Here is a 23,566-nt window from a genome sequence, read left to right as displayed (position 1 = left end):
GACCTCAGAAGACTAATAGATGAGGTCATCGGTTAACCGCGCACCACAACTTTATTTGTACAACATTTGACAGCCAACAACGAGTGTTAACAATAATGCATAATAACACAAACTGAATTCATTGATGCATTTTGCATATTTTATAAGATTTCTAAGATCATCTGTAATTATGCATATTATAATAATGAGGCTATTCGAGTTCGCATAGGGGCAACTGTGCGATTTGAAGCGCAACTGGTTGTGGGTTTCTACCGCTCTCGAGGAGTTAAATATTTATTTTTCAATTTTTATTTCTTCACTCTGGTGTCGAGGCTAAGCGCGGCGTTGAGTTCCGCCACTCAACCGGCAATGCTTCCAGAATTCAGCGGAAAATGGTGAACGGAGTTTCTTAATACGAGGTTCCCAATGTCTGCTATGCTGCAAAAAAATTCTAATAAAGAAAGGCTACATTTTTATTTTCCTCTATTTTCTTCATTAAATAAAATTAATACTAATAAGTGAAGTAAGTGAAAAATGAATAACGGTTCAAAAGTAATATTATTTTAAACTAGTATTTTTTTAAATATTTTCTTATAATTTTTCAATAAATAGATTCAATTAGGAACATTTACTTATAGCATCTGTAATGAAAGCATAGCAATCAAAGTTAATAATAATTGATTTTTAGGCATAGCGCCTGCCAACAAAATAAGAGCAATGCATTATTTATTTATGTTGCTTTAATTTATGTCACGCGTTAGTAAATATTTTATTTGTTTTGTAGACTAACTTCACTATTACTTACGTAAGCCATCTAAAACAACACGATACTTTCAAGTATATTTTAAGATAAGATATGTCTCCATTTGTAGCTGAAAATGACTCTAATTTATGTCCTGAGAAAGCCTGTCATCATGTGGACTTCACGTAAAAATATAAAAATATAATAAATGGATTAACATCCTTCATTATTATTTATTCCTAGCGGACGCGCGCAGCTTCGCTTGCGTATTTAGGGGTGAATTCTAATAACCCATGAAACATGTGTTCAATGAAATATTTTTAAGTCTAAATTTCAAATTTTATAATAATCGGTGGCGTTTTAAATATTTTTCCATATAAACTTTCAACCCCTTATTTGCATCCTTAGGGGGTGAATTCTAGAAAACCATACAACATATGTTTAATTATATACGTTTAAGTCTGAATTTCAAATTTTATGAAAATTGGTGACGATTTAAAAAAAACCTATACAAACTTTCAACCCCTTATTTGCACCTTTAGGGGGAGAATTCTAGAAAATGATGAAACACGTGTTCAATGAAATACTTTTAAAAATCTAAATTTCAAATTTTATAAAAATCGGTGCCGATTTAAAATTTTTTCCATAAAAACTTTGAACCGCTATTTCACCTCTTTAGGGTTAAAATTTTTCAAAATCCCTTCTTAGTAGATGTCCAGATTACGAAAGTAAACTTTTGTCCAAATTTAACGTTTCTACCATCAGCGGTTAAGGCTGTGCGTGCGTCTTACCTCAGTCAGTGAGGACAAGTCCTTTTATATATATAGATATTACTTTTGAAACATCACAGAGACTTAAATGTGTAACTCTAATCGAAACAGTTGTGGGTTCGTTTTTCACTCGGGGGAATAAAATATTTAGTGTTATTTTCCTCGCTCTGGTAACGAAGCAATATGTGGTATTGAGTTCTCGGCGGAACGTGGGGAACCGGAAATGTCATATCTAAAATGGAGTGTTTAAACACTAGATTCCCAGGTTCCCTCTGCCTACCCTGCTATGTAGTAGGGAACGTGGAGCGTGATAAAATGTGAAGTTAAAATAGATATTACGGGTGTCCGTAAAATAATAGCAAAGTTTTACACACACAACATTAGATAAATATTTACTACAGGAGCTTTAATAAATATTTCATTACACTTACATTACAGTACAAAGTACAGAGCATGTAGAGAGAACTTAGTGCCCAAATATTTCGTTTTCCACTCTCTGCCTATCTCCATTCCTATCACACTGCTGAATTTAAGACACAGCGTGTTGAGTGGAACAATTAATATTCTTCCGAGTGGGAATCGAACCCACAACCGTCGCGTTGCACTACGACGGCATTTAAAAATAAATATGTCAATTCATAATCGTCACATGTTCACGTCTGACACTGTTCCAGTGCGCCATGGTATGAACTATCCACTTTTTTTACATTACTAGATTGATATTTTGTGTTAGGTGGATTAAATTAGTAAGCAAAATTAATTATTATAAGTTAAAATTTAAAATATAGTTTTTTTACATTTCAAATTTTATTTATCTTATAAAATAAAACGTCAACATAAATTTATGAAATAAGTACCTACATTTACTCTATAGTTCTAGGTATTTTCTTATTCTATATTTTTACTTTCAAATTAAATATAAAAGAAAAGTTATTGTTGTTTCGTTTTAAAGAATATTCCTATTCCTAAGTAGGCAGAAAATATCAGTGAAGTGAGTCAATATTGGATTGGCTATTTCTACTTATTCCACTTGAAGCAAGAGATTCTTTAAGTTTTAAGATTTTTTTTCTACCTCTATACTTTGATTGTCACATAGCACAGTATTTTTGAAATTTTTAAATGTTATTCCATATTATTTTAAGAAAATGTATAAAATTTTAATTTCTCCCTCTATATTTATCAAATTTTATATTTCCGAAATACATATTGCAGGGTTTTTTAAGAGGTTATGTGTTAAGTTAATGAAATATTATTATTAGACTATCAGACATAAATTAATTTTATTTTTAAGTGTAAAATAATAAATTATAAAAACAAAATAGTCGACAAACCCTTGTGAACACCTGTCAGAGTGATATATGTTACACCTTGGTGGACGAACAAATTGACATTTTGTATTGTATAAAATATTATTGTTATACTTATAAATACTATTTCACAGGATTACTCCAACCCGACGTCACAAGCCACACCATTTCAATTTGTATTCACATCACATTATTAAAATTATAATTAAAAGAATATGATCAGCCTGATTTTCAATTATCATTTGTATTTTGTAATCAAAAATAAAATTAAATATTATCAAAGAAAAAAATTCCTAAAAAAAATACCGTTCATGAATAACCTTCATCAATAACACTATAAAGAATCAAATAAAATGTCTCGGTGAGATGAAGTTCAAATATTACACACCATTTTTAAAAAAAAATTAAATTGAATCACTATGTATTTTCAGGTTCTTGGCTATTACTACTAGAACTTTCATCACTACTTTCCTCCTCACTGGATTCTTCACTTGATTCATCAGAATCATCCCCTCGCGCCGCTTTTTTAGCCATCATTTCCTTAAATTGTCTCACGGTAATCTTTCGCGGCATTATTTCTCTTAGAAAATCTAATGTGTCGTCTTCTTGGACGACTTCCGCAATGTGTTTATATTCCAGAAAGTTGTTTTTACTATTCTTAAATGCCCTTTTTGCTAGGTCTGTCACGAATAGCTCCTGAAATATTATAGATAAAAGATATAACAAGTCAATTAAATTGATACTCTAATAACAGTAGAAAATCAAAATACCGCCAAAATACTTACTGTAACTTTTGTAACTAAGTAAAGTGGTTCAGGTCCAACAGCATCTACCTCTGGAGAACTTTTCATTATAGTCTTAACTCTAGATAAGGGCAAATGTAAATCCTTTTCAGCCTTTGGAGTAGTCATTCTGTTATTTTAACAATGATTTTATTTTGAAAATATAACATGAAACGTCTATGACACATGCATAAAGTTTAACAGAAACAGATATTTTTTTGACATTTAACAATGACAATGACGTTTAATGACAAATGACGTTTTTGATCTATAAGTAGATTATATATTAACTCAATTTAAAATATTTTTACGATATTATTTTTAATTCTTTTGTGCCGAATTATTTATATTTACGAATAATTAGCTCTCTCATTATGAGCTATTATTTTTTACTGTACGCTTTAAAAAGTCTTTATTACCTCTCGTGTGTTCCGGATACATTAAAAAGCGGTAAATTTGAAAATAGAATATTTTCTTAATATTTCATTCTTAATTATAAAATGTATTAGATTAGTAGATAATATTTTAAAAGTAAATTATATCAGTGTCACGCTGTATCCCGCACACAGCAGGGCAGGCAGAGGGAACCTAGTGTTAAGACACTCCGTATCCCATTTTCCGCAGAATTTTGGAGGCATCGCGTGTCGAGTGCCGGAACTCAACGTCGCACTTTGCCTCGACACCGGAGCGAAGAAATGAAAATATAAATAAATATTTCATTTCTTCGCGTTGGAATCGAACCCAACTCACAACCAGTCGCGTTTAGACACATTTTGTGCCCCTGCGCCACGACTGGCCTGAATGGACTGGATTTTATTATATTTAGAATATATCCATAAATATTATAATAATAAACTCAAATATTTTTCATATTTTTTCTCTATTTATCTGCTCGCTGATCTCAGAAACAGTCTTATAAGAACCGATTTAAGTGCACTTTTGACAATTGCATTTTGGAGAACTAATATTTAGTATTTGTTTTATTTCAATTGGTAAAAAATATTTTATTCTGTATTTTCTCGACAATATTGCTACAAAATAAATGTTTTATTCAATCAGATGAAAACTGTACTTTTTAATGTATAGAAATTGTCATTCAAATAATAATGTTATCAGGATACAAAATTAATTAAGATTAATTAGTAAGTAAGCGATTTTTTAGTTTAAGCGGGCTAAGCCGTTAGCGTGTCGCTAGTACTAAATACTAAACTTAATATAAATTTGGCAGCAAAATAAAACTGTATTATAAAATAATGTATTCAGAGAGAACCGAGCGTTAAGATTCTTCGTTCTCCACCTTCTGCCTTATTTTCGAGGCATTGCCTACTGAGTGGCGGAACCTTGCTACCAGGGCGTAGAAATGAAAATATTAATAAATAATAATTAATTCCCCCGAATGGGAACCGAAGTCTAACTCGAAGTCACAACTGTCGCGTTTACAATGACACGCTTGTGCCCCTGCGCCTCGTCGGCCTCATAAACAATATTAGGTTTGATATATAGATCACATCATTACTGTTATTGCAATAAATTTCAGCAATGTACAGTACAGTACGGTTGATTTGTCGTGACCGCCTTGAAGTTTTGAACTTTAGCACATTGTGCACTGTAGAAAAATAATCAAATGTAAGATAATGCAAATCTACAAGCGACTTTAGCGGCTTTCCTTGATTTTATTGAAACATACTGAAAAATAAAAGTAACGACATATTTAAGACATTAGAAACTAAAAATCTTCTTATATCCGAAATTTATGCTCCTTAAATATATAAAAAATGATTAAACAAAGTAACGCCTTCCGAGTTTCATTCTCGGCAAATGTACGTACGTGACTAAAAGCTACTCTTGAAGGAATAAAAAATCTACCTCAAGAAATTGCGATATTCAAGATCCATCTTGTAATTGCAATACGTGTGAAAATACATTTCCAATCAACATACAAATTAATATTAATATTTAATGATAGATGTCGCATTTTTTAGACAATCTAGTATGTTTAAAATAATATGTCGACATAGCATTTGTCTAAAAAGTACTAAGACAGAGATTACCACTTCAAGGAATTGTAATATTTTCAATTGGTAACAAAAAAACGGGCTGCGTAGAGTTCCGCCACTCAACACCTCTAGAATACGACGAAAAATTGGCAATATGATTGAAAAATATTTAAACAAAAGTTTAATGAGAATAGTTAGTTTTCCTTGCGCGAAAATATTGAAGATGTAAAGAAATGCTATTAATAGTCACTGATGTAGGTAATGTACCTACAGAGCTTCGTACCTTTTAATAACCAAATAACCTTGAAAATTTACAGCGCATCTCATGTGACTACCTAGGTTTACTTTATTAGTAATAGATCTATTAAGACGTAAATTTTATGTAATTGTGAGTCATCACTGACCATAATGCACACGTTATTATTGTATTGTTTTCATTATTATTGAAATTTAAAGGTAAAGATGTACGTATAAATAAGGGTTGCATAAATAAATAAACATTTTGGTCTTAACGCTAGCTGTCTTTATTTTCCATTTCCTTATAGAAAATATTTTTACGAAAAACAGTATAAAGGGCCGCCCGCGTGCCCGTACGCCCGGTAGGGGCGCCGCTGACTAGTGTCGCCCGGCAGCCCAGCCAACATCCAATCAATACTTACGTGAAAACGATAAATAATACAAAAAAAATACTGATAGCGCGAGATCGAAGCTTACAGGGATTTCTCGAGTTTGATCAGCTCGGCGATGCCATCGTACATCTCCTTGACCGCGTCGTACTCGGTGAGGCCCATGCGCCTCTTGTTGGAGATGTCGTAGACGCCGCCCTCGGCCTCGGTGTGCTCGCCGCGGGTACCGCGCACTTGCAAGTGGTATTTGGAGGCGACTTCCTCCAACTTGGCCTTGTCAGCGGCCAGCTTGGGTAGCTTGATGTGCACGGAAGCACGCACGGTGGTTCCCAAGTTGGTGGGGCAGAAGGTCAGGAAGCCGAGGCGGTCATGGTGGGAGAAGGGGATCCTTTTCTCGATATCGTTGACGGCGTTCACTAGCCTCTTGTAGACTTGCTTTAAGTCACCACCCATCTGCATGGAGATGATGCGGAGATGGTCCTCCTCATTGCACCAAACCAAGAAAGTCTTGTTCTCATTGTGGTAGATACCACGACCAGAGGGCCAGAAGCGGCAAGCATTGGCAGCCTGGAGGAAACGGTCACCTTCCTTGAAGAGGAAGTGATCATCAATAAGCTGCTGCTGGGTCTCCTTGGACATGCCAGTCAGGGGGAAGAAGGTGCCCTTAAGTTCACCTTCAAGGCCAGATAAGGTTGAGGAAACTTTTTCTTCCATCTCCTTGTATTGGGCTTCAGTTAGGCAGGGGTTGAATGGGTAACCCTCCAAGGATCGGCCACAGCGGACACGGGTGGAGACAATGAATTCGCTGCCAGGGTCCAGGTTGCCAAGGGTCTCAACATCACCCCAGTTCTTAGCTGGGTGCTTGTCGGATTTCTTAAAGCCATTGTGGTAGTCCTCAATGATGGGGTCAAAGAGATCAGAAAATACTGAGTAAGCTTCAGCATCAGGGGCATAGATTCCAACACCAGAATCCAAGTTCTCAACACCTGAAAAAAATATACATATTATGCTTTAACAATAATAAAACTTTTAAAGAAATTATGAATTTGTACATCTGTTATGTAATAGTTCGGATAATTCTAATGTTTATATAAAAAAATATTTTAAAACAACAAAAATATTGGTGTCTTTACAATTATTACATAACTGTCTATAATCATTATTATCACACATCAAGTATTTAATCCTATCTACAATATTATCACATACAATATAATCTAAGCTCCAAAGTAAATTTTCCAGAAAAGATAAAATAAGCAGTTAAGTCTGTTTTGATTGGTGTTCAATTCAAATTGATAATAGTTTACTTTTATGTTGATACTATGTAAAAGTTTATTTTCAATTTATGTAGTAAAATTTTAAAATTGATAAAATATATATTTTTTGTATTAAAATTTATATGAAATCTTATTTTTTCAAAGTGGAATAGAATTATTTTACACTTAAGGTATGAAGCTATACTCATTACGTAAATCGAAAAGTAGAATCTGCGTATGAGAAATATATGTAAAAATATATAATGTCCTTTGGTGTAAGATTACACAAAGAATGCATATCATGTAGAAATACGATATATGCATATTACGTCTGTAATAAGCTTGTAATACGAACCAGACTGGATGCAATCCAAGAGGGTGGAGCCGAAGGAGGTCTTCTTGTTCTTTAGAGCATCGAAGACTTCCTTGGTTAGGTACTTCTTAAGCAGCGACTTGGAGTCAGAGGCCTGGAGCTTGCTGAATCCAGCCTCCAATTTCTCAATGGTTGCGGCGTCCACCATAGCTGCTGCTTTTCTGTAAAAATATTTTTAAAGCTTAGATTTCGCATATATATTTCAATAAATATAATTGAATGTAAAAAGGTGCTGACGCCTTTAATGCTGCGCACGTAGCTCGAGTACACATTTTTAATGTTTAAAAAATAAACGGTCTATAAACTATAATTTTTAGTTATTAGTTAACTAATTAATGTAATGTAGCGTTAATATTTCAATAAAAATGCCCTTTTAGATTATTTGACAATACCGCTGTCAAATAATCTAGAAGCCGGGACAAACAAAATTTTGAAAATTAGGGATGTATCTAAGCAACACACTTTAACGGGATTTAGTGTAAAAACATAAAAATTAGGTCCGGACGTTTTTTTTAAACTTCTTATATTATAAAAATGGCATCATAAATTATGTATAAGGAAAAAAAATCACCAAATAAAAACAAATAAAAACTTTTCAGAATATTACAAACCGTCTGATGAGGTAAAACGCAAGTACGGCGCCACCGCAAACCATTATGGGAATTGTAATTTTCATTTTATAATTATTCATGATGAGGCGATATTACTAATACTAGGGGCGATGAGAGGATCTAATATCTAGGTGATGGTTTCAGGGGAACTGCCGGGTTTAGAATTGTTATTCGAACACACCCAAGTCACTTGAATTTAGTAGAATTACGTAATTTTCCTAGAGGTCGCCTTGGCCGTGCGCAAGTCGAGTAGATTTGTCAGCTCACTGCGCACCGGTGTTCCTGAACACTGCGCAGCCATCGCCACCCACTCGCAAATCGCTTACAAAGTATGAGTGTTATCGCAAGTTTCTTATTACTAAAATGCATTCAATTCTTTAAGACAGACGACACTGGTTCTCGTTACAAGGCATCATCAAATTATAGCTATGTGTCTAATGCATGTCGTATCAGATGATGATTTCGCATTATTCATATACTTGTATGTAATTTTAGTATGTAAATAGGAAGTCTCTTTGATGCAAGCTAAATTATCAATTGCAAATTTAAGCTTTTTGTTTAATATAACCAAATCATTTTTTTACTCAACAAGACTAATCTTACTGTAATAAGCTAAGTGCAATGTTTCTGTAAAAAGATTTTATAAATAATTAATACGATTGCACAAGATCATACCAAAATAGATTTTTATTTCTAATGTTAAATTATTTCGATATATACATAATATTAGTGACCAAATACAATTAATTTAATACACAATCTTTTCGGTTACTTTAACACGTGACTTTACCAGAATAAAAATATTTTAGTGGGTAATTTGCAATTGACTCGAAAAATAAATATTTTCACTAAATTGCATAAAATTATAGTTAACACTTGTTAAAAATGAAAGAAATCGAAATTGTAAAATATATGCTGCCCTATCATACGCACCCGTCGGCTTCGTCTGCCGGTTTGTTTTCCTTATTTTCTTTCGTAGCACAGCCACCCATTTTCACAAATTTATAAAACTACTAGCAGCTAAAGCATGCACTATATCACAAAAAACTACTGCAACTAAATAAAATGAACGGAGAATACTAAATGCAATGATGGAATGATGTTTTGTCCAAATGAATATGCCTGTGCAGGGAGCGGCGACGGCGAGGGGTGGCCCGATCGATGCCCGGTACGCACGCACGCGGCTCACGCTTCCCGCCCTTCGGGAACCGCTTCAAAACTTTTCGGAGGGAAATCTACCCCCGGCCAGTGCCACCGTTTGCTTTCGCGGGTTATATTTAAATGGGCCACGTTCTTACCGCAAAATATCTCATATCAGAAACAACGCACTTAAACTTATCGTTGCACATCTTGATATGGTTTAAATTGTCACTAGGTAAACGATATAACTTTATCAAAACTTTTGAAGTCATACCGAACGACAATAACCATTAAAGAGGGTGATCGGGCGGTAGAAAATAATCTTAAGTGTCTACCGCTTACCTTTGACTAGTACAACCGTTAGAGTCGACTGCGTGGTGTAGAATGGTCGGAGCGGGAGAGCGCGGAACATTAAGCCCAGCGCACCCCGCGCCCGCTCCGCAGCCCTACCGCTGTCAACCTTGGCCTTGCTGAGATGCTCATCGTCTGGCCATCGTAGACCTGACGCTTTCCAATTGCTTGCAAATATAATTTGATCCAATGATATCTATAGTCTTAGGAATTTATCAAAATAAATAATTAATTATATCAAGATAACTTCTATGTTGATTTTTTTTAATTGAAAATATAAAAAAGTTTTGATTATAACGTTAAAGATTCCTGTCTTGACCTTATCATGTAATCACGGTTAAAGTATAAAATTAGTACGTTGCCGATTCTTTTTTCAATCTGGATGAACTCCAAGAGTATTACGATAGTACTTGGTTAACAGTGGCCTGGCCAATGTCAAGTTTATTTTTTCACTTTCGTTTGCAGTACCTACATGTATTTATGTTTCAAAATATAATATAAATTATTAAAATAAAGAAAATTAATAAAATTAACAAAATTATTTTGAAAATATAAAAAAAATATCCCGGAATCCGTTTATTTGTACGCACATCACTTTTTGGCATATTCGTTGCGTCAAATAGGTATGACGGTAACAAAAGTGGTGATTTTCATAAGCGTTATGTAAATAAATATATATTATTAATTATTTATAAATAAAAAAACCCTAAATAATTAAAATATAAATTATAATGAAACTAGTATTTATTAGCAAATAAACAAACGAAGCCTTAAAGCCAACGTCCTCAAGTCCTTGACATTGGATTGCGTGGCTTTCGTTCAACTTTACTCGAGCAAGGGATGAAGGAAGCCATGCAACGTTTTATGTTATACAATATTGACCTTTTAAGATGTTTTACAATATTTTCTAAACTTTACTAGCTTAACCACATCAATTATTGTCATATAAATTGTTTACCACTAGTAAAATATAAGTACCTATTTAGTAATTATTTAATGCGCAAAATAATATAAGACTACCTACATAATAATTAGAAATTTAAATAATCAATTTAAGCATTTTTAATTTGTTTTAAGTGTTATTGTACACTTAGGAAAGAAAATACTTTTTAATAAACATATAAAAAATAATATCTTGCTACGTTAAAATGGTTTCTAAGAAAGTTTTATTTAAATTAGGAAGTGTGAAACTAGATGGTCTCGAATATTCTTTTTGATTTCATACATTAAAAATATTATAGGCTTTTTCACTTAGTCTTTCAAGTAAACTTTTTAATTTTCCTCGTTTAGGTGTTTCATATATTAAAATGAAAGTAATTTAGAAAGGTACCATGTCGTAGCTATTATTATAGCTATTTTCGTAGCTTATTAGCTACGAAAATGAAACTTCAATCTTTTGTTAATATTCTGTTGAAACTGAATTGTTATTTTTTAGACTTAAAACTATTTATTTATTTAAATAAGGTAAAACGCAATCGTTACTTATTGAGTTATCATTTTCACGCATGTAATGATATTTATTTATTCATGCACCAAAATCATAAAAATGTGATATTCTTTTTATGTTAAATTCATAACGTTGGCGTGACCATGAACTTTTTTCAGTACATATCTACATTCAGGTACGTACGCAAGCTTTCGGGAACTAGGTCTCGCTGTTATATAACATTGCCGCAGTGGAAATCATCAATAACGTCGTAGCTACAGTGGTCTCATACATTTTGACATTTACATATTTTGTTGCTTATTAAAAAGGAGGTATATTATGTAAATGTCTGGTGCTTTTATATATTTTTTATATATCTCTCGCATTGTGTGATTTGTTATGTTATATGTTTATTGAAATATCACTCTGTTCTCCTGCTCATAAAAAGGCATTGACTGTATATACACTAACACTCGGTCTAACTTATCCAGTCTAGGATAAAATCAGCTTGACGCTGTATCCCGCAGTACAGAGTATCTGCCTAACCTGTTAGGCAGAGGGAACCCAGTGTTAAGATATTCCGTTCCCCAGCTTGATGAGAATTGTTGGTCAGAGTGCTTGGGCGGATTACGAGAGGCGCGGGTTCAAATCTCGCTACGTTTAAAATTTTATGTTTTCTAAAAAGTAAAAACTAACTAATTAGTAAAATATTATCTATCTATATAAAAATATAGGTTATTATAACAGACATAAGTGTATAACAAAATGTTTTATTCATATAACTAACAAATTTGATCCCATAGCTAAACACATTAATACGGTTGTCATGTCTCGCTACGACAAGATCGACATGGTCTTTCATTGACACACAGCTTGTATTAGGTACATTAGTTACTCGTAGCCGCCTGCAACTTCGTTTCTGTGAAATTATTATTATTATTCGATGGAAACTTGCAGCAAGAGAACATAGGGTGAAGACACTTTGTTCTCCGCCTTCCGCTGTAACTAATTCAACGTTTAAGCGCCGGACAAACGAGTTGGGCACACAGGTCTCGAGCTTCTTCTGTAATTCAAGCTCACCTTAGCCAGAGGCCTTTCATCTGATACATCACTTGAACTAGCTTTAATACCAAAGTTTGCCCCCCCAAAGAGAAGCAAAAGTTATTTTTTAAGATTTAACATCTTTGGTTTCAGGTTTTTTCCTGAACTAATAGTACCTGTAGATGCTAGCTGCCAAATTTCATAGTTAACCGGAACCGTTCAATCGGAAGTAGCATATTAATTTTGATTCCCTTTACAGTGTCGACATACTCGTTTTTTGCGATATAAACGACCATATCAAATAATATCAAGTAATCATGGGACTGTAGATCTGAGTACATGGTTTGAATTTTAACTCGATATTTCTAAGCGTTGCTGAAATAAAAGCACTTGACAGACAATCAGATAGACATTTTTATTTTTTATAGTTTATAATTTAGATAGATTCCTTTTTTACTTAAAATGTATGGAACCCTAAAAAAGCATACAAAATGCAAATATGCATAATATTAACATTTCCTTATAAATTTACCAATTCATGATTTCAATTAATGGTAAAATTTATGAAATAAGTGCATTACCCAACCACAGAAAAATTATTCATTCATGTTGTTGAGGAAAGTTAGATGCAATTTGAGGTATGGAAGCTAACGTGTTTTATAGGTACTCAATTGTGTTTTAAGCGCAATTAATATTTTAAAGTTATATACTATTTAAAAACATAGAATGTTATATTAATGTTGTTATATAAACTATATTATATTTTACCATTGCCTTATACTTAAAATATTCTTATTTTTCTTTTATTTAAATTCATTAGTTCTCTCTTAATGTCAGGATATCTTGTTTATGTAGGAAAATAAAATTAATTATTGCTATAAAATATACCTACTTAGATAATCGTGTAAATAATACTTCAGGCAAAAAGTTTTTCAGTTATACTTAAAATATAGATAATAAATAATTTTACAATTTTATGGTGGATTGTTTATTCGGATACATTATTTCTGAAAAAAAGAGTCAATAAGAAAATATATAATTAATGAAAGTATAAATTTAAGAAATAACAATTTTCTTTAATGTTATAATTGCCACATAATACAATAATAAAAAAAATCTATTTCTGTAAATTTCACTTTCATTCATAACTCACGCCTGTCAGATGTTCGGAAACGAGATGAAATAAAAAAGAACCCGTGGGAAGGTTCTGGAAGACCTTGGCAGTGACACCGGCCCGCGACCTTGTTTTAACTGTATTTAGCGTATAAAAATACATTTTAATTTAGTATGTGCCGTATCGAAATTCACGTTGGAATTACTTTTCTTTCTCTTTTATTTCACTGCTAGCTTCAACCTGCGGCTTCGCCCCCGTGATCTATTGGAAATAACTATGTTGTGTATGACACAAAATGTTGAAGATAAAGATTAATGTGATCTTAACATATTCTTTAGCCTCAACAATTTGGCTATACCACAATAAAAAAATTTGACCAAACCACTAGTTTCCAACACCAGTGTTTAATCAAACGAAGTCTTAATTTTTATATTATTTCTAAGTATAGATATATCTACTCGTTTTGGACATCTTTAGTACAATATATTATGATCCAATATATTTAAGAATACTAGCAAAAAACATTTTCTATATAGGTAAATGTGTGAATCGACGGAATTTGGTTACAGTTTCAGTTGAATGTAATTTAAAACTATTTATTTCATTAAAAGTAGTAAAATTCCAAAGTGTAATTCGTTGAAATTGATTATAGGAAATACCAGAGAACAATTAAAATGCACACGAAAACAAAACCTTTGTTCTTTTAGTTGGTATTCGCTATAAAAAGCATTTTATTTCATACCTATTTCCTATCACACATAAAATGTTGTTTCTTAGCTAGTTTCAAATATTGGATACATAATGATGCAATTTTGTTTCATGTATTTTTTTAAAAGAATACAGTATTGTAGCTTAAAATAAGAGATATTATATAGCTTTACGCTGTATCCTGCATGTAGCAGGCTAAACATAGGAAACATAATGTCGTAAAGACCGTTTCCCACTTTCCGCCGAATTATGGAGTCATTGCATTTGGAGTAGTGGATATATATATTCTAACATTTATGTCACACAGCTACAAGGAAGTCTTGTATAAGACAAATCGTCTTGTAACAGGTACCTACATTACTATTATTAAAGTAAATAAAGTTTTGTAAACCAAACTAAAGTAACGTACTCCGGTCTAATAAACTATGTTAACAAGCTACGCCAAATTGTGGCTGGCTAGTAGGTATACTAAATATTAAAATTAAAACCATCAAAAATATATCTATTCTATTAGTCTCAGATATTTAGTGAACTAGTTTTTAAAGCCTTTAGAAGCTGGGATTTCACATTGAAAAGCTTTTTCTCGTAATTTCAAACTGGAAAATCTAGGTCACTTTCATTAGAATAAATGCGTACTGTATCTCTTTTAAAATATCTTTTCTGTGCTTCGTAGCAACTACTATAATACAAAATGGCATAATGTTTCAGTATTAAAATCTTTTGCTATCGTTTTAATGAGGGATATTTTGATCTTTTTTTAATTTTGTCATGTATTACAGAAAGTTGAATCACCCAAAAAAAAGTTTCTTCTAGTCACGAAAAAGCGCGACCCAAAGCTCTATTACGAATAAATTATTTCTTTATAGCGTGTAAGAATTTCCTTGAAAATTTGAACTACTTCCGTGCTCATAATATTTGGGTTACGCAAGGGTGGCATGTGCCGATCAATTTGGGTCGAAATAGCTTCGCGTGCGACCTTGCCCCGTTTCAATGTCAATGCCGGAACCGAGGCTGTTTCCACGCTTCATGAAAAATATTCGACTCATCGATTATGCAATATGAAAATTTTTATGTTTCTTTAGAAATCGTAAATAGTCAAAGTGTTTTAATTTTGTAGCAACTTTCGACGTGTTCTACGACATAATACAGCAGGCAAGCATAAAACAAGATATATGATAATTGTTTATAATAATTTGAATATATATAGGTACATACAACTTTCTTTAATTTTTATTTCACTACAAGAATGGAATGCTCTAGCAATGCCTTATTGTTAGGAACGTTAAAACAGATAGATAAATATAATATAAAATATATGATAAAATACTGTAGCTGTTTCCAATTCCAATTTGCAATGTTGTTTTCTGAAGGCCCGATAAATTCTATTTCGTGCCAAAGTACTAAAGTACTGATTGATATGATGGGTCTTTACTATATTTATGTATGTGGTATATTCAATAACAATGTTAATATAGTAGATATCTACTTTACAATATAAATGAATATATTGTGCCCTAATCAATACAAGAATTAAGCATTAATAAAATGTGGAATTATTTAATTAACACCTCTTTATATTTTTATTTAAATCATTTGCACATCTCTTGTATTTAAAGGAATATGCAAACAGAACCTGTTTTAAAGCATTCCCTACGCCACCTTTGTCCTATTGTAGATCAACTTTTTTTTAGTTTAATAATGAGTCTATAGAAACCTAAAACAAAACTGCTTACGTTTGAGGGGTAGAAATATCCTCCTTTATCGTAAATCGATATGATATTACAAGGACTCTTTGAAAGTGAGATAGATGTTTAAATTTACAGGTTGATAAAATATATACGAGTACTATAGATACCTAGTAAGTAGTCGTTCATGATAATTGATCAATTTATCAACTTAACATCTTGGCACTGAACTCTTGTAAAGTTGTGCCAGGTAATGTAATAATTACTGATTTATATATTTTAAAAAGTTTGTAAGATTTGAAATTGTAAGTTTTATTCCGGATATAGTCGTGTAGGTAGACGAAACCTCGGAACCCAGTGTTAAGACACTCCGGTCTCATTAAGATAATTCCGTTCCATTAGGTGTTGAGTGGCGGGACTAAACCCCGCACGTTACCAGAGCAAGGTTATGAAAATATGAAATATTTCATTTCCTCGAGTGGAAGTAGTACCCACGCAGTCGCGTTACAGTCGTACTCTTGGGCCCAAAAACGATGTAAAAATTGAGTTCTTGATCCTATCATACATAATATCTACAATTATTTGTTTCATTGCCAAGTTAAATATAGTATCGATATTGTGAGAAAGTAAACCATGGGGTTGTATTAATATAAATTTCGTATCATAAAATATATTATGTTCTAAAATTTTATCCACGAAATAAAATAGATACTAATAGGTACTACAATTAAAAACATTTTAAGATAATACTAATGGCTTTGTAGGTAGGTGCTATTAGATTAGTCCAATCGTAGCATTAGTTCCAAAAATACAAACTATGTACCTATACATACTTTATTAGTAGGAAGCAATAAAATATTACTAAAAAACATCAGGAACTTAGATATACTAAAATTTATAGTAGGTACATAGAAATACTTAATGTAGTATGTATAAATTATAAAAGTTACAGGCCGTCGTAGTGGCGCAGCGGTCAGCGGCACTGAAAATAGGATGGTTGTGTATTTAATTCCCACTCGGATAAATAAAGGAATTATATTTTCATTTTCTCCTTAACAAGACAAAGCGTAAGGTTGAGTCCCGCCACTCGATGATTCGACACTTAAAGTCTCGTAAATTTCCTAGGCGTGAAGAATGGAGTGAAAATTAATATTACCATTAGGTTCCCTCTGCCCTACCTTGCTACAAGCGGGATTCAGCGTGAACCAATAAGTCTACCTATAAGTACATACAATTTCGTCAAATAATCGAGGGAGCGTTGAATGTGACTTAAATATTATATGAATCACATTAAGTATGTCATAGAGTTAAGAATAAATGGTGATCTAAAATGGTGGTGGTTCCTATTCAGTGATTTTTAATTTCATAATTTTCTATAACTATTTAAAAAGAACCCATAATTGTATAACATATTTTTTCCTGTTATATAGTGATAAAAGCTACATCATACGAATACGTATCAGAAACCGGTCGCTGAAAATTAGAACGTGAATTTCTTTTTTGATAGTGCTGTAAAATACGTACCTAGTACGTACCTACATACTATATACCTACTTAAATTTCACATGAATAATAAATCGACTGTCACCTTATCTTTAATATTATTTGCTGAGAAATGAAGAAATTGATAAGAAACAGCATAGCGTTTGACTGTTAACAAGACGGTTATGGGTTTGATTCCTTCTAGGGGCATGAATTTTCTCGGTCTAATAACAAGAAATGCGTAGCGTCGATTTTTGCTATGCAACATGCAATTTTTATAAAATTGGGAAGAAAGTGGGGAACGGAGTGTCCTAGCACTTAGCCAGTGCAAGTTATTGCATCGGGAATATAGTGTGAATCTGACATAAAAACTCAACTCACCTGTCGTTATGGAATGTTGTCAACAAAACTATAAGGTAGATAAGACCTAAGGTAAAATAAACACGATAGAGGCACTTAGAAAATCTAAAAGATAGCATTTTTGGAAATTTCTCGAAACGATTGCAACACTCAGTTGTACCTAAGTCACAAGTCCGATAAGTTTATCGATAACAAGATAAATTCAATCGAATTACGATTAGATAATCGAATGACATTCACACTGTCACGCCTATTTTAAATTGACTTATTTCTATTAAATAATTGAATATTTTACTAATGTTCGTTTACGTATCTTATTTGTTAAGCAGTGTCTTGCCTACTGACATTTAATTAACACATTAAATAAACTGCATTTATCTATTATAAGAGAAGATATTTTATAACGAGTATGGAGCTTTGTGTAAAAAATCTTTAACGTACCAAAGTAGCCGTCTCTGTTAAAATTAAACCTCCGATGACGCATTCCCATAAAATTTGCAATCTATATAATATTAAATAAACACTTTCAGTCAACGTATTACCGACTCGGCTTAATGTAGATGTCCGAAATATCCTAAAATTTAAAAAGATTCCATATAATTGCCGTTTATCTTCCAATAAGAAGAGAGTACTTTACATGTCTTGGATTCAGTGAGGGTGTCGGGCTCATCGCGATGCAGGTTGACGAGCTCAGAGCAGTGCCTGGTCCAAAATATTGTTTGTTTAATTTATTTATATCGTATTTTTACAACGAAAGCCATCATCCAATGCTAAAGAAAATGTTTAAATATTTGTCTATAGAACTATTTAGTCGTAGCCCGCAATTATGTTAGCGTGGACTTTAAATAAGTAGTTATAATTTAGATTAATGATTCTTTTTCATCTCTTACTTTGCATTTTACCCACTGGAAATGTGGTGTATCCAGAAAGGGGGATTTATAGTATATTAGTTAACTCATCACATATTTATGAGACAAAAATAGTTGGAAATTTATATTTCCATTTCTTCGCTTTGGTGTCGAGGCAAAGCGTTAGCGTAGCAATTCAACACGCAATGCTTCCAGAATTCGGCGGTCTTAATACTAGGATCCCTCTGCCTACCTTGTAGTGTGCGGGATAGGTATAGCGTGAAGCTGATAAATAAATAAATAAAAAATAGCTGGTAAATAAGTTCAAATATCATCTGGTAATAAATTACCATTTAATATTTTACCATTAGATAGTATACTATCCACCAATCATCCTGTTTGTTTAATTTCACATGAAAAATAACCCAAATAAGTAGAAAGAAAATCTAAGCGGACGTTACCACGTACATGTACCTAATTTTCAGATTAAAACAGTCACACTTGAACAGTAATTCCATGGCCTTCTACTAATCTAGTTTCATAAGTAGACGACTAGACGACATAATGTGCTTATACCTTGGATTATTATCTCATTTGTAAGGCTTTAGAAATAATGTTGCAAATATATATAATAAGATTTCCTGTTAATCCTCATTTACGTTAAGTACTTTTGGGTTGGGTACCTGCAACATAGCTAATATTACAGATTTATACAAATATTGTATGGGAAAATTCTAAACCAATTTAAAGCAGATCTGAATACAATAATGTATGTACGTTTGCAGGGTCGTTAGAGGACATTAGGAGGGGCATGCAATTTGCTACTACGACTATATGAGTAATATCCGGCCTCGCCTGCGTCGCGCCGGCCCACGTCAGGCGATCTCTTCTACGTCTAATATGAAATTGGCTGATATTTGAGTACCTATATAGTTTGTGAGGAAAAGAAATAGGTGCGTAGAATCATATTATATATTTTTTATTTTAGAAATATTCATCATCTCTCTTTATTTTAAAACTGAAAAATTTAGCTGAAAAAACTGAACTGAAAAACTGAATGAATTTAACTGAAGAAAATATATAAATATATAATTATTCTCATTTCTAATACCAAAAATCGTGAATCACCTTCGTAGTTAGTTTAAATTTATTTATCTACATTATAATGATGTTTTATAATAAAAAAAGATAGGAACCTAGTAGGACGTGTAAATGTCTGCATTTGCGTCATATTGAAAATCGGCGATAATCAACGTTCGATTCTTCGATACACCTCGTTACTTACGTAAGTTTTAAAAATATCTATCATATAACCTATATCTTCACGTCTATAGTAATCATAGTACAAAAGAAGACTTGCCCAACATACTAACATTGAATTAAATGTAGTAAACTTCCTAATTTACTTACAAAAAAAATCAGCTTCACGCTGTATCCCGCCCACAGCAGCGTAGGCAGAGGGAACCTAGTGTTATAACACTCCGTTCCCCATTTTCTGCCGATTTTTGCAGGGATTGCGTGTTGAGTGGCAGGACTCAACGCCACGCTTTGCCTCAACACCAGAGCGAAGAAATTTATTTTTTTTTATTTATTTTATTTATTTATTTTAAGTTGGGAAACAAACAGCATTTTACAGTACTTTTTAGTATAATACATATCCATATTCCAACTGCCAATAAAGTTTCCACTTATACATAAAACATGGAGTGAATATGTTGCTAATTAACAATTAAAAATTAAATTTACTGTCTAAAGAGAAAAAAAAAAACAAAGATTTTTACGAATGAAAGGTTAAGGTTTACATTAGGTTAGGATTTACAGAATTTTGAATTTTGTCAATGATCTTACATGAAAACTGCATCAAACTACTATGAAAAATGTCAATATCACTAAAGCAATTATTGTATGCCCTACAAGATCTTAGTATAAAACAATTTTGGGCATAATTGGTTTTTCGAGCAGAAATGTAAAAGGTGTCCCTAGATCTGGCACTAAAAGTTGGACATTTTATGTGAATATTACTTAGCAGATAATTGGAATCTATAAGATTGTGTAACAATTTATACAAAAAAATTTGATCTCTATATCCTCTTCGTTTTTTTAATTTAGGTTATGAGAGTTATCTAATTTAAATTTGTAAAGTAATCGCCGTATAAATTTATTTTGGACACTTTCAATTGCAAATACATATTTATCATACTGTGGGTTCCAGACTGGCGAGGCATACTCTAAGTAAGGTCTAACATATGAATTATACAAAAGCTTAAATGTATGTATGTTCTTAAAATCACTCCCCTGTCTAAATATAAAACCGAGCATTTTATATGCTTTTCCTATAATATTCGCAATATGTTTGTCGAATAAAAGACCGGCGTCCAATAATACACCAAGGTCCTTAACAATGGAGACTCTTTTTATTTTCCTGTTGCGAATCAGATAATCAAATAGAATGGGAGATTTCTTTCTACAAAAACTAATTACACAACATTTGTCAAGATTTAGAGATAATTGATTAAACGCGCAGTATTTATCAAAATTGACTAGATCCTCCTGCAGTTTAGTGCAATCCTCTTGATCTCTTATAATTTTGAAAATTTTTGCATCATCGGCATAAAGAAGTATCTTAGAATGTTCAAAAGATTGTATAATATCATTGATAAAAATGTTAAAAAGAAGAGGTCCAAGATGGGAACCCTGTGGTACACCAGAAGTAATAGGCACAAAACTAGAAGTAAAGCCCCTCACAGCAACAGCTTGAGTTCTATCTCGGAGATAAGACTCAAGCCATCTTAGAAGATGGAAATATAAACTTAAATTAATATTGGAATTGAATGGAAATATAAACTTAAATTAATATTTCACTTCCTCGAGTGGGGATCGAACCCATAACCGTCGCGTTACAGTCAAACCCTTGTGCCGCTCGCCACGCTCAATTATTTACTTACAAAAAATATTAAAATATTTTTATTTATTGAAACAATGGATAGTTCCAATTTTTTACATTACATACACACATATACAGACTATTAGTCACCAACAAATGACCCAAAAGAATGCCTCTAAATTTTTTACTTAGCTAAGTGTTTCACTAATCACATTCCCTTTATAAACAACACACAAACAGTCCCTTACGACTGTATGGAGGAAGAGGGAACTACGAGCATGAGTCACAGGTTCGTTAACCGTCGCCGGCTGCACTGTGTGCGGTTGGCGATCGTACCACGAATCACCAAATGTCCACGCTAAATTAGTTACTATGGGGCGTACCGGTTGTTAAATAAAATGAATTTCGATTATTATTAAATATTTTCAAACGACATCACTGAAATTTGTGATATATTACGTTTATTTCATCCGTATTCGGACATTATTGAGTGCTGTATACCAGCTTATCTATTCGAGGAAGAACTGGAAGCAGAAGACAGTATTACTGGAAACGCTCTAGCCAGTGATAGCTGGTTCTTTATAGCAAGGCCCTTTGGATATATTTTTTAGGATTTTTGAATATTTTATTCATATAGTATACTAGCGGCCCGCTCGCGGTTTCACCCGCGTGAACTATGTTATTATTAATTTCTGTCTCCATGACTACGTCCTAGTGACGTCTATGCAAAATTTGAGACTCATAGCATTTGTAGTAACGAAGTTTCATACAAACTTTCGATCCCAAAAACAACCCCTTAGAAGTCGAATATTGCAAATTCCCGTTTTAGCGAGCACATACGTCCTATAAGTAACTCCTATGCAAAATTTAAGATTCCTAGCACATGTAGTTTCTGAGATTTCGTGATGAGTGAGTGACCTTTCGATTTTATATATATAGATTATAATAAACATTTTCAATACGTATAATACTGACATACTCTTGTAATAAAAATAAATATTTGATAAATGTTAATAATATTTTTACTTATTTTATACAAATGAATATTAATGGAGGTATACAAACAATTTATAAACTGTATATTATGAAACCTTTTTTATAAAAGTGTTCTTCATTTCACCTCTGACATTTCACGAGTCGCTGAATTTCTGCGTCTCAAGAGTTCTTAGCGGAGCACGCCTTTACCTTACAAAAACCTGAAAATATCTTATATAATTTTTATTCTTACATATTTTTTTTAACGAAATGTTATTATTTCTAAGAAATGTCAAACGGTATTTATAAGTGTAGAAGTTTCAGAAAACCTACTGAAAATTTATTCCATTCTCCTCTTTCTGACTTTACAACATATTAGTTAGGCACTTTTTCTAACAAGAAAATTTATATTATTTTAAATGCAAATACAGTGGCATACAGTCTGACTGCAGACGCAACGGTTGTTAGTGGGAATTACAAGGGGGAATTATTTGTGGGGAATGATTTTTTCCATCCTCTGGTAACAAGACAATGTGCGGCGTTAAATTCCGCCACTCAACAAGCAATGTTTTGAAAATAATCGTTATGTTGGGAACGGAGTGTGTTAACACTAGATTTCTGCTGCCTACGCTGCTATATGCGGACAACGATACAACGGAAAGAGAAAAAAACAGACTTTCGTTACAGCCGAATTTGAAGCCACGACCATTGTGTCGCAGGTCTCAACTTAGTAATCGTGATAAGTTTTGTTCATAAAACAGTTTTTATACATTCCTTCAGTAGAAATATTCGGTGATATAAATATAACTAAATATATAATTGCTATTGATCGTTCGCATAACCTACAGTGAAAGTCAAGCACTTTTCACCGTTCACGTAAATCACGTAAGATTTCTCGCAACCACGAAATTTTTAACAATAGATTCTTTCAAGGAATAAATAAAATGCCATCAATTAGCTATGGTACAGAGTCAATTTGGTTTTCGTAAAGAAACTCGTTACTAAAAATAGCAACGCAAAAAAAACGTTAGAATACAAGCCAAAAATACGTCTCGTTATTTCACTTTGGACTAGTTTACAGTAACCAGGTGATGCTGATGTCGTTGAAG

The 23,566-nt window shown here is 32.7% G+C and overlaps 2 protein-coding genes across 5 annotated transcripts; both read right to left on the bottom strand.

Moving 5' to 3' along the window:
• Window positions 1-2,276: 2,276 nt before the first annotated feature.
• On the bottom strand, window positions 2,277-3,805 carry Chrac-16 (chromatin accessibility complex protein 1). Its single transcript, XM_085191921.1, has 2 exons — window positions 3,584-3,805; window positions 2,277-3,494 (listed from the first exon to the last, which is right to left on the bottom strand). Exons 1-2 carry the CDS (start codon window positions 3,707-3,709, stop codon window positions 3,216-3,218), a joined length of 405 nt encoding a protein of 134 aa, XP_085048047.1. The 5' UTR covers window positions 3,710-3,805; the 3' UTR covers window positions 2,277-3,215.
• A 2,272-nt stretch (window positions 3,806-6,077) lies between these two features.
• On the bottom strand, window positions 6,078-10,084 carry LOC146535433 (arginine kinase). Of its 4 annotated transcripts, none has more exons than XM_085192228.1 (3): window positions 9,926-10,084; window positions 7,815-7,993; window positions 6,078-7,189 (listed from the first exon to the last, which is right to left on the bottom strand). In XM_085192228.1, exons 2-3 carry the CDS (start codon window positions 7,978-7,980, stop codon window positions 6,288-6,290), a joined length of 1,068 nt encoding a protein of 355 aa, XP_085048354.1. In that variant the 5' UTR covers window positions 7,981-7,993; window positions 9,926-10,084; the 3' UTR covers window positions 6,078-6,287. The 4 variants fall into 4 exon arrangements, with proteins under 4 accessions (XP_085048354.1, XP_085048352.1, XP_085048353.1 ...); XM_085192226.1 differs by lacking the exon at window positions 9,926-10,084 and adding an exon at window positions 8,444-9,720; XM_085192227.1 differs by lacking the exon at window positions 9,926-10,084 and adding an exon at window positions 9,377-9,720.
• Window positions 10,085-23,566: the final 13,482 nt, after the last annotated feature.

Source organism: Heliconius melpomene, chromosome 10 (genome assembly GCF_056956725.1).
Source record: "Heliconius melpomene rosina isolate 202511_hmr_F chromosome 10, ASM5695672v1, whole genome shotgun sequence".
Classification (NCBI taxonomy): Eukaryota; Metazoa; Arthropoda; class Insecta; order Lepidoptera; family Nymphalidae; genus Heliconius; species Heliconius melpomene.
Note: the sequence above shows the minus strand (reverse complement) of the source record. Positions and strands in the feature narration are given on the sequence as shown.